This window comes from Apostichopus japonicus, chromosome 9 (assembly GCF_037975245.1).
Source record: "Apostichopus japonicus isolate 1M-3 chromosome 9, ASM3797524v1, whole genome shotgun sequence".
NCBI lineage: Eukaryota > Metazoa > Echinodermata > Holothuroidea > Aspidochirotida > Stichopodidae > Apostichopus > Apostichopus japonicus.
This window is the reverse complement of record NC_092569.1, coordinates 5910778-5922161: the sequence shown is the minus strand read 5'-3', so window position 1 is coordinate 5922161 and position 11384 is coordinate 5910778. Positions and strand designations below refer to the sequence as shown.

The 11384-nt window shown below is 36.9% G+C and overlaps 1 protein-coding gene across 1 annotated transcript; it reads right to left on the bottom strand.

Moving 5' to 3' along the window:
* Positions 1 to 92: 92 nt before the first annotated feature.
* Positions 93 to 9576, bottom strand: LOC139974056 (G-protein coupled receptor moody-like). The gene is made up of 2 exons (XM_071980971.1): positions 8591 to 9576; positions 93 to 6837 (listed from the first exon to the last, which is right to left on the bottom strand). Exons 1-2 carry the CDS (start codon positions 9325 to 9327, stop codon positions 6504 to 6506), a joined length of 1071 nt encoding a protein of 356 aa, XP_071837072.1. The 5' UTR covers positions 9328 to 9576; the 3' UTR covers positions 93 to 6503.
* Between the last annotated feature and the right edge of the window lie 1808 nt (positions 9577 to 11384).

The following is an 11384-nucleotide window of genomic DNA, read 5'->3' as shown; positions in this document are numbered from 1 at the left end:
ACTTTTTCATCACAAAAACTGAAAATGGAAACGTTAGAACCACCAAAGTCAAACATTTTGGGCATAACGGCTGCCATCTGTCGCCCAACAACATCCTCTGTAATATAAATACAACTATATGGACTTATTTTCGTCTAGTTGCTTTATCTTCCGCTTCCGTTCCTTGCCTCTTAATAAACGTTTCGTGGACCTCTACCTGAGACATGAGTACATATTTCTTATTCAGGTCAAGTTGTCAAAACTCGTTGCACGTGTACTTTTGTACATACTGTGCCTCGTATACCTCAATAAATTAACGGTAAGGGAAGTTTCTCTGCAGCCTCGTTTGCCGTGAGTGAGTGTCTCACTTCGTTTCTCTACTTGACAACGTCAATGACTTAAGCAGTTTCATACTATTTACTCCCGTATTTCATGAATTTAGAGACTTACTCATGTGTAGCTAGCTGCAGAAGTAGCCGAAGAAAGGTTGTCCTCGCCAAGTATACGCATATGTTCATATATTACACGAACTGGGTATTCAGTTATCCTGGTTCCCTGCAATAAAGCCGAGATTTATGGTGTTCTGGTCTAAATGATTAGTCATTTCCACCATGCCGTTTTCTTTAGTATTAGTAACTTGTCTTCCAGTATAGACCAATGTGACAAAACAAAACGACCTATAAAATATCACGACCGACAACTGTATAGGTCAGCCGAGTAAGTTCCATTGGCTGATAGTATGGAGGACGGTTAATCCTTCTTTTTTCGTCCCCTAACAACTAATCGATGACGACAGCAAATTCTTTCAAACATTACGACAATCAAAAATAAACCAGACAAAAGTACGGATGTGATTCGAAACCTTAAGTGATTTTATGCCCGATTTATTGGTAATTAGCCGTATGCAGTTTACATAAAAATGTTCTGCATGCATGGACAAGAATGCACATGTTACTGATCTTTCTTTTAAGAGGTTAAGAGACTAAGTTGTAAACGCAACCGGCGGCTTTAACTAAGCCACCTAACTGAAAGAGCATACTGTTATGTGTAACTTACCGACCACCTAGTGCAAACATTGACTGGATAAACTCGTACACAGATTGAAAAGATACAGTTATTCTACGTGACTTCAATATTTACATGTGAAATGGAGATAACACCAGTTGGAATAATGTTTTGTCATTTTAGTCTGAATCAACTTGTAAAGTGCCCAACTAAAGGGACGGAAAATTCTACCACCTTAACAGATCATGTCTAAACTACAAACAAGGAGATAATTGATAATATTAATGTTCCTCAAATAAGAATCATTTACCTGTTTATTTTACTTGCCGGTATGAACAAAAACGTGAACGTAATAAACTAATAATAATCACATCCTCATGACGTGCCGAAATGTTAATTACATTAACAAAGAAGCTTTTCTACGAGATCTTAGTTGCTGCAACTGGAAGAACGTTTTTCTAGAAAATGACCAAGATGAGGCCCTCGCAGCATTGTTAATAAGCACAGTCAATATACAAAAAATAGCCATAAAGTTAAATGAACATTCCAACCAGACAGTATGGTTTAATGAAGAAATAGAATCAGCGATTACGAAAACAAATATGCAAAGAAAACAGAACCAGAGGTATATCGGTTCTGGAGAAACAAAACATCAGCCATTGTTCGACATTATAACAGGAATTATTTTCAAAATGCTATTTCTATTTCATCCAGCTTGAAATTAGCCAAATTTTAAAAATCGCTTCTCGATATGAGCAATTATAGATCTATTTCCATATTACCGGTTGTATCCAAAATTCTGGAAAAACATTTACATAAAGCCTCATATAAATATATTGAAACGGTGGTTCCATTCGTATTTAACCAATAAAAAACAATGTGTGTATGTCATGGGACATACTCAAATCACATGCCAATGTGCAGTGGTGTTCCTTAGGGATTAGTTATTGGTCCTTTAATGTTTCCCATTTACATTAATGATTCTGATTTATGTCTATTCCACTGTTCTGCTGATATGTATATGCCGATGACACTACTGTTCATGTAAACGGTAAAAGCGCAGAAGAGCTCACTTTTAAATTGAATGAAGATTCTAAGAATATAAGTAAGTAGTGTTGTGATAATAAAATGATCATCAACTCCGACAAAACAAAATGTTTGCTTATATGTTAAAAGCAGATGTGGAAATACCCATATATCTATAATGAAAACGTCTTAAATGTGTGAACGAATGGAAGTCGGCTGGAGAATACTCAATTAGAGAAACTACTAGGGGCTAAAGTATAGACTCAAATTTGACTTGGTGAAAAAAAAGTTGATTATGTTTGTAATATTGTCAGTAGTAAATAGCTTTATTAAGAACAATCAAAAAATTAATTGACCTTCGTACAAGAGTACTATATTTCAATGGGTACATTGTACCTTTCGTCGATTATTGTAACATGATATGGGCATCATGTTCTCAACAAAATATGAACAGAATAGAGACACTTTAAAAGAGTGCTGCTAGAATTATACAAGATGCATCATATGACGATAGATCTACTGACCTGTTCGACAAATTTATATGGAAAACATTTGACAAACGCGTAAAATACAAAAGGTTTTAGATGGTATTACAATCCCTCAATGGTTACACCCGTTCATACATGAAAGATATGTTAACTTTTATTACAAGTTCTATCTATAATCATAGCGTAAGGTCTGCGTCAACGTCAGCTTTATATATGTGGAAGAATAGAATTTCATATAGAAAACCTTGAGGCAACACAGTGGAACATTTTACCTTAAAGTATCAGAGAAGTTCCTTATTTAAATTGTTTTTAACGTTTTCTACAGCCTTACATTTAATCTATATTTATCTACATGAGCAATATAAGAATCTATATAGTAGAGTTATCATAACATTACATTCCTATGCTCCTTTTATATATTACTATGCAGCAGGGCTTTGTTTATTTTCGTTGTTTTCCTTTCCTTTTGTATGTTTTAAATTTACTGTTGTTTATTCTTCCACTCCTCTTATTGTCTGTATATCTACCTGTTCTTGTTTTACCCTTTCATTTACTCTTTTATTTGTGAATCTGCCAGTCTTCAATTTTATTTTATTTCATTGTTTGATTTTACTATAATAATTTGTATTTGTCTTTGTCTTTGTAACTGAAGGCCTCGTGGAAGATAAGCTCTGGTTTACCGAGTCATCCTCAATGAAATAGAGTTTAAAGAAATAATTAAATAATGGTGCATACAAACATTATCTCCTCCATCTCTCTGTAATTGTTGTTCAGGGGCGAACTGGCTTACCAACATAGCAGCTCGGAACCTCTGTGTCACTTGGTCTGAGCCTGCGTCGAAGGTGCTAGTTTTGTCCGAGGTTCGAAATGCGCCGCTTGTTTCGCGATTACGGAGCCGGCGGGTAGCAATATCTGCTACAGCATACATGCCGTTGTTATTGATACACCACAATAACGTGGCAAACATAGTACATATGATTTAATCGGCCTTAATCCTTATCAGAGACTACTCAATTATTATATCTCATTTGCAAACTTACCACTATACAGCTCTTGGAATACCGTGTAAGTAAGTAAGAGACGAAATTCAGACTAACTCTGTTAGCTTACCTAGACTTCACATCAGTTTCTTGTATTTGCTTTTCTTCGAAATTCTTTGCCTGCTTACATTTACTCGCGATTTGGGGACCGTGACTAAAAATATGATCGAGAAAACGCAAAATTCACTCGGTACTATGATTGATGTTGAAGTCTCCGTAGTACAGATCTACAACATCAGGGAACAAAGGTTACGTGTGCAGATACATGGTGCTTGGTAATTGCACATGGATAATAATAAGTTTCTGTGCAGTATGAAATTTAAACTGAGTGTTGAACAAAGTAAAACATGTCACACACAGAATCATCAATCACAGAATCATGAATAAGCAGCTACGGTAGGTATTCGTACATTTCCCAAGTTATTTACCTTGTCTTTTAGCTGCAGATTGGTGCGTGAAAAATCTCGCCATTACTCCCTTACACTGCATAAATCAAAGCGAACTTTTACGCAATGAAAATCAAAAGTTAAAAGATCTATCTTCCAATCGCAAGTGGTGTTTGGTGAAATCTTAGCTAAAAATCCTAGCAGCAATAATATCAAGGTTGTCTCAGAACTCCTTAAATTGTTGTATATTTTGCGAATTATGACTGATGGCATGTAGGAAAGGCCTTAAGAAGTAATTTTGAAGATGCTTGGCCAAGTTAAGTGTGATGGTATTCTGACACGTAACATTTTTAACAATGCTTATTGTTAGTAGTGTACCTGCATATACTCTACTGTGCAGGGGTTGTCTGTGCCAAACCAAGCCGTCGCGATATCGACGGTTAATATTTTTAAATTGGTTGAGAAATTAATATTTGAACACTACATATTTATGAATGCCTTTAAAACATATTACAAACTTCGTAAGCCCAAACCGTTTCCTCTACGAAATTGTTATTTTACAGTTAATTTGCATTGAGATCGGTCATTGATAAACTCTATAGGCAACAGTAATTTCGTATACGGCACGTAGCCATTTCCCCAACGTACCTACATCCAAACATGAAGTTTTTATTTGGCACTGAATCTCGACATTTGCGAAATACGACGGAAAATTATAACAACGGAGGCAAATATTTAATATCGATGATTCAGTGATATCGTTCGTTTCAATAGCAACGCTGTATGTACAACGAGTACACCTTTTTGAACACAATGTTTGTAGCAGAAGTATGCAGCGAAGCGACACACTACAGCCTATGGAGGTTTGTTCGTGAGTTTTGATTCAATTCTACTGATGCCCATAAGCTACTTTCCATTTGCCAACAGCCTCTCCTGCTCTTATGAAGCGTAACGCATATGTTAACTAATAGGCTGAACGGTGGGAGATACGGTAGATTATGGAAAATGTTTTCACAATTTGACCCCTGGTGACCCCAAATGACATTTGAACCCCACCAAAACAATAGGTTTCTTCTACTTAATGAGGTACTCTTACACACGAAATATGAGATTGGTCAATGCTTCTCTTCTTGAGATATCGTGTTTACAAGCAAGGCACCACACATACACACATACACACGCGCGTCCGCGCACACACGCACACACACCCACACCTACACACGCACACACACATCCATTCACTCATCCGCCTGCATGACTTGAAAGGTTACGATTTCATCGAAACCAACATTTTAACGAGCCTTCAAGTTACACTCACTCATGATATCTTGCAAAAAAAGTTACCCTTGACTTGATAGTATGTCAAGTTAATGATACTGTATTTGTTGACTTGTTAAGTCCCACTAACTTTACATTCACCTTGAACTAACTAAACATTTTGATTTAAAAAATATGAAATTGTTGAGGTATCATGCTACGTACTAAACTTCACAACACGTCACTGAGAACAAAAATTGCAAATAAAAAGTATCAAATGAAAGATATTTTGTGTTATTCTAAAGCGCGTAGAATCTAAAACTTCTTTATTCCACAGAACACCCGAAGGGTAATGTAGAATCTTTCAAAAGTGTCACGGTATGATGAACAAAGTATGCAAAGAATATTTCAAATGAAAAAGGAGGCTAAACAAGAATTCAAAAGCTTTTCGTGACAAACTTTGTCACAAATGATACAGCTATTTACGGTTCAAAGTTAATTGAATTCCTTTGTTTTTCTTGTAGTTTTTATTTTCTGGGAATCTGAAATCTCGTCTATTGTAAATCGGTAAAGTTGAATACAATTGTATTGAACAGCACCGACAAAAACATTGCATTTACATGAGATTTTCACAGAAGCGATTTAGAGTATGGTAACACTGTGTAGTGATATAACCGTGACCATGCTGTCTATCAGACTTGAAGTGGGTTCATATAATGGTATTCATATTCGAGTACAGTTTCATGTACTCCTACTTTGTCAGTTGCGGATTTGTACCCGGCGCGCTCATATTCGGGACATTTTCCAAAGTAGTATAGGAACTAATGTAGCACCCCCCCCCCCCCTGCTCTTGCTAAGAACCGTGTTTATACGTACTCATACCAAGAGAAATACTACTTGTACTTGCACTCATACCAACACATATTCTACTTGTACTCATACTCATACCAACAGATATTCTTTTTGTGCTCATACTCATATCAACATATATTCTACTTGTACTCATATATACCCATAACAACAGATATTCTTTTTGTGCTCATACCCATATCAACATATATTCTACTTATACTCATAACAACAGATATTCTTTTTGTGCTCATACTCATATCAACATATATTCTACTTGAACTCAAGGTACTCATGATATTGTACTCGTTCTACCAGTATGCTGTCTGACCAAGCACAAACACCGAACTAAATTTAATGTAGTGGGTCATCTGCAGCAGCACACGGTGTGATCCTATAGATAATATATATATAGTACATTGCACACAAGAAGAATATAACGACCCTCGATGCATGTGCATATTGTGCATATGTCAATATCTCTCGAATCTCCTCATCAACGCTGTAAGGAACGAAGACGGTTCGGGAACTCGACGGCACCTCAAGATACAAACGAAAACTTGTCTAAAGAGAGGATGTTTTAACCCATAGATGACTGGGTTGACCACACTGTTGTACAAAACCGCACTTCGCGTATAATTCTCATCGATTCGGCAAGAGAAAAACGTACACGCGGCTTGAGGTGTAAGGCAGAGTATGTACGCGAGAAAAATGATGAATAGATTCTTTGTAATCTGTATCTCTATGGTTGTGAATCGTACAGAGCTCGATTTGTTTCTGCCTGTGTTTTCTGTTTCCATCTCATGCCTGAAAAAGAGAGAAGACTTAAAATGAATCATATTTGTTGTTGTAGGGATTTCTTATATCGTATTTATGATTCACTGAAAAAATAAGGTGATTGTTGCGCTATTGCACAATACAGACAATCTTACACTCACGCAATCACACATAAGTATTTCAAATGTTATGATTGTAAGTACGTAAAAAAGATTTTTACCCTCGTCCCCTCCCATCGGAATGTACGGATCTGGCTTCTGGAACTGGTACTTCTCTCCCAGTTATTTTCAATTGCGATTCACATAATGTATACATATTTATGCTTTATCCTTGTAGATGAAATTCTTCACATTATCATCAGTTAGTTAGTGAGTAACTACATAAGATTTTGACAATTAATTTTCTAACCGAAACCCATTCATATAGAAGCACTTAAGTAGATGTAAATAGCAGAATATAAAATTAGTTTTGAAGTTTTCCGTCATTAGGTTATACGTTCCCACGTCGACTGTGTTGTCCGTGTACTGCAGTATCAATTTAGTAGCACCGAATCAAAAAGTTTGCTTGACATATCTTTTTGGTAAGGAAATTAATGTTGTCTTTTTTGCTCAAGGAAACATTGATCAGAGTGCGAGAAATATAAACTCGCAAATGAGAAAGAATGTTATAAAACCGCAGTTGGGAGTAACTCTTCTACAAAAAAGGACCTGAAGAACTTCACTAAAATGAAATGGAAAAGGCAATAAATACAACATTAATGACATTTGTTTTACATATTAGACTCTAATATTTTAAACAAAATGAGTTTATAATGGACCTTATCAAATTGACTTGATCCGGAATTATCTGGTCGTATTTAGTATATTTGTTATTTGCTCGTTAAAGCACGGTATTAAATCTGTTCTGTTGATTAGTATTTTATGTACTAGGCCTAATGTTTAGTATTTGTGTAATTTTGTAGTTAGCTATAGTTAGCTGTATTTATACAACACGTTCTTAACTCTTTAATAATGAACTTACTGCTTATACGCTTACTCAGTCACTAAATATTTCCCTCTGTACATGAGACAGAGAACTGGGTGGGGAGGGGAAGGCCGTGCAAGACATGCAAACCAAACAACCAAACGACTGATCCGCTCTCAACCCCAGTCCATTACACAGCGACACTGTGACTGTGTGATCATCGTCAGGAAAGCGTCACGATTCATTGTGATATGCACGGCATTTTCCTGACCCTTCTAGTTCATTTTTAGACTTTATGTATCGGCAAATATTATGCTAAAGTGTTCGCTTATTCCAATCGTCGTATTTACCGCAAAGCGTCGCGTCGTCTGGTTGATAATAGTGCATTTTAATGTTTTACTGTGGTCCCAACCAGTTTCGTATTTTCCCTCCATATTCACACCGTTGACAATTGCTCCATGACATATAACCAAGATAAAGCGGAGGCAACGATATAAGAACGAATTTTCGAGTTTGAACATTAGAACTCATTATTCTTCAACGTGATACTTCCTTGATGTGATCGTTTAGAGTTGGGTCGATTAGAAATAATGTACCTCTCATCTGCACAACCGTCTGTTCACAGCTGCACTTTATAATGACAAAGAAATCGACGTGGAGCGGTCGAAATAATTTAAGCGAATAGACACAAAAAAACAAAAGCTCAACGATATCGTGACAGTGAAGTACGTACTATTATTCTGGGTATAATCATTTGAAAATGCGTTAAAGAAAAGACATATTCCTTCATAAACACTCAGTTAAAATAATTCATATTTACCTAGTTTGTGTATTTTCATTCGATGGATTCCCGGAGGTTCTAGTTACACCATGCTCAGCAAGTTTCCTATTGTGAATTATAACTTTAACCAGGATTCCAACGTAGCAGAAAATGATCGTCGTCAATGGAATTGGATAGAGTACGAAAGTCAGAATATCGTTAAAAACGACGGTGGTCGGATGGTCCTTTACTGGAGCACATGTATGAAGAACGAAATCGTACCCCTGCTGTCCAATGCCAAAGACGAATGAAGGCAGTACTGCTACCGATATCGGGATAATCCAGATGACGGCGATCTGTACGGCGACGTATTTGGACTGATATATCTTTTCATATAGTTGCCTGGAAGAAATTATCACAAGGAAACGGTTGACGGCGATCGCAGCTAAAGTGTATATACTCGCACCAATACAAGAGTGTACCACGACAAGAATGGCCTGACATACTGGTTCCAGAATCGAGTCGTAATACTCGTAAGCTTGCACCAAGGCAATTATCGGCGCCATGCAACACGTGAGTAGATCAGCTATAGCCAAGTTGACTATAAAGGCAGTAGAAATATTCCGAACTCGTTTGGACAAGACAACAGCAAGAATGACAAGTGTGTTACCTGGGATCCCTAAGGCCGCAACAACGTAGTTACTATATATTAATACTTTGGCAGCATGGTTGTAGGGAATCTCCATACCATCGATCCTCAAATCGTCCATACTAACATTGGTCAACTGATGAGCCATTGTAACTTATTTTGGTCGCTGTTATCTGGCAGTCTGTCTTCATTCGATCAAACCTTCAAGAAATTTCTAACATAACACATAGCAAACTAGTATTAAATGGTACATCTGTAGTCTGCCTTAGTAAATATAGAGTTGTAAGGAACGTTACGGTTAGTTAAAAGGTATTTCATGGTCATTGAACAATCACACTGATGTATACTTTCTATACAGGTTAACTGTATTTGCCAGATACGAACAATACAACTGTGACTCTACCAACTAAATTTAGTCCGTTTCTCGAGAACAGGTCCCTTAAATGGCCTCGTTCATATAATGAAACCACTAGCAAGGCAGTATTCTCATAGTAGGAACAATTCGTTATTCCAAGAACTATGAAATTCCAATTGTTCTTATTAACCTTCACCACACCGCCATCAATAGTTATTTTGTCAATGTTTTCGGTTACTTTTCTCAGAAGTTTAGGCTATTTGGATCCGTTTTGCAGTATTCTTATATTTTTAGTAAATTATAGGATTTGTGGAGGGGGGGCAGGGGTTACCAGACAGCATATTTTAGTGTAAATATCCATTGCTTGAAATATATTTATTTCATATATGTTCTACCCATTGCATCCTCCGCTTGTCAAATTCAGCATATGTATCCCTTATCATATATAGTTGACATGTAAACGAACATAGTTTAGTTCCCTCGTATTGAAAGTGGAATAGCGAAATTACTTGAAACTTAGCAGAATCATAACACCATTAAAAAACTAAAGCACCCTCAATCATATACAAAGTTGTCGTACCCAGGAGAATACTTCTATTTTAACCTTGTTTGCTCACAAAAATTTCGTAAGATTAAAACTTTTACCTCATTATGCAACTGGTCTTGTGGCGTCACAATAATGGCGCACAAGCATCATGAAAATGAAGTCATCTGCGCTATACAGTACGCATAGGCCTATGTAAGCTTTTGAAAACGAAGGGTAACAAATGTCTTACAACAGGCCACAACAGAAAAGTTATATTTAAAGAGGGGGTGTATTGGACAGATTTATATGAATCAACGTTTTCTATACACTCGTAGCTTTCCGATGATACCCAAAATGGGTCAAACGAACCGTGCATCCTCGAGGAATAAACGATCAAAAATTCGAGGGTAATAAAACTGTCTAAAAATTGTTGTACATACGGTAATGCGGCGTGACGTCAGTCGAGGAACTCAGCTCACTTCCGGGACGCTATGTTTACATTTTTAAACGTCTGTGAAAACACAATATTACACTGATGCAGTGCTCTGTAGTAATGGAGATTTGTGGTTTGGAATTTTTTCAAGTAAATTTATCTCGTAACTGTTCAATATGCCGAGCCGATGTGTGGATGCAGGTTGCTCCACCACACGTAAAGGCGGATTTCACCTGCTCGCTTTTCCAAAAGATAACAGAAATCAAAGAATGTGGACACGATTCGTTCAAAACACTAAACATACACAACGTTACGAGTGCCTGTGGGCCTATACTATTGCCAAATTACGTCTTATGACCACAGCCTAGGCCTCCTTGATGCAGCAAATGACAATTTGTGTTATTGGTTACCTGGTATTTTGCACAAAATTTAAAGCCAGTTGGATTTAGAACAATCAATACTAGATCTTCAATTTTACTTTTGTGGTAAAACTGGCGTTGTGTTATGATTTTAACGTAACAGTTGGAAGATACAATTACATGGGCTAGCCTGTTAATCAACGTCTATTAGTTAGGTCTAGAACCCATGTTACCACTACTAGTACTATAGGGTTGCACTTGCACTTTACAAAATGTCAAAATTTCCTCACACTGTAATTAAAACAATTCTAGAAGCTTTGCTACGACGTTAAGTAGCTGGATCATCAACATTCGAGTCAATTTATATCATATATTGTCTTAATAACGGTGGTTTTGTTTATGCTCAACCGACCAGTTTTGGTTCAGGATAGTCCAACCGTTCTGCTCGGGGACTTCCATCGGCAGCGACGCGTCTCGGCCATCGGAATCGTTTTACAATCCTTCTGCAAGTGGCTCAAATTGATAGGGAAAG

Excerpts from the sequence above, each read along its gene's own strand:
- LOC139974056 (XM_071980971.1), bottom strand. The coding sequence starts at position 9,327 with ATGGCTCATCAGTTGACCAATGTTAGTATGGACGATTTGAGGATCGAT. Across the intron at positions 6,838-8,590 it reads AATGAAAATACACAAACTAG|GCATGAGATGGAAACAGAAA; the intron begins GTAAATATGAAT and ends TCTCTTTTTCAG.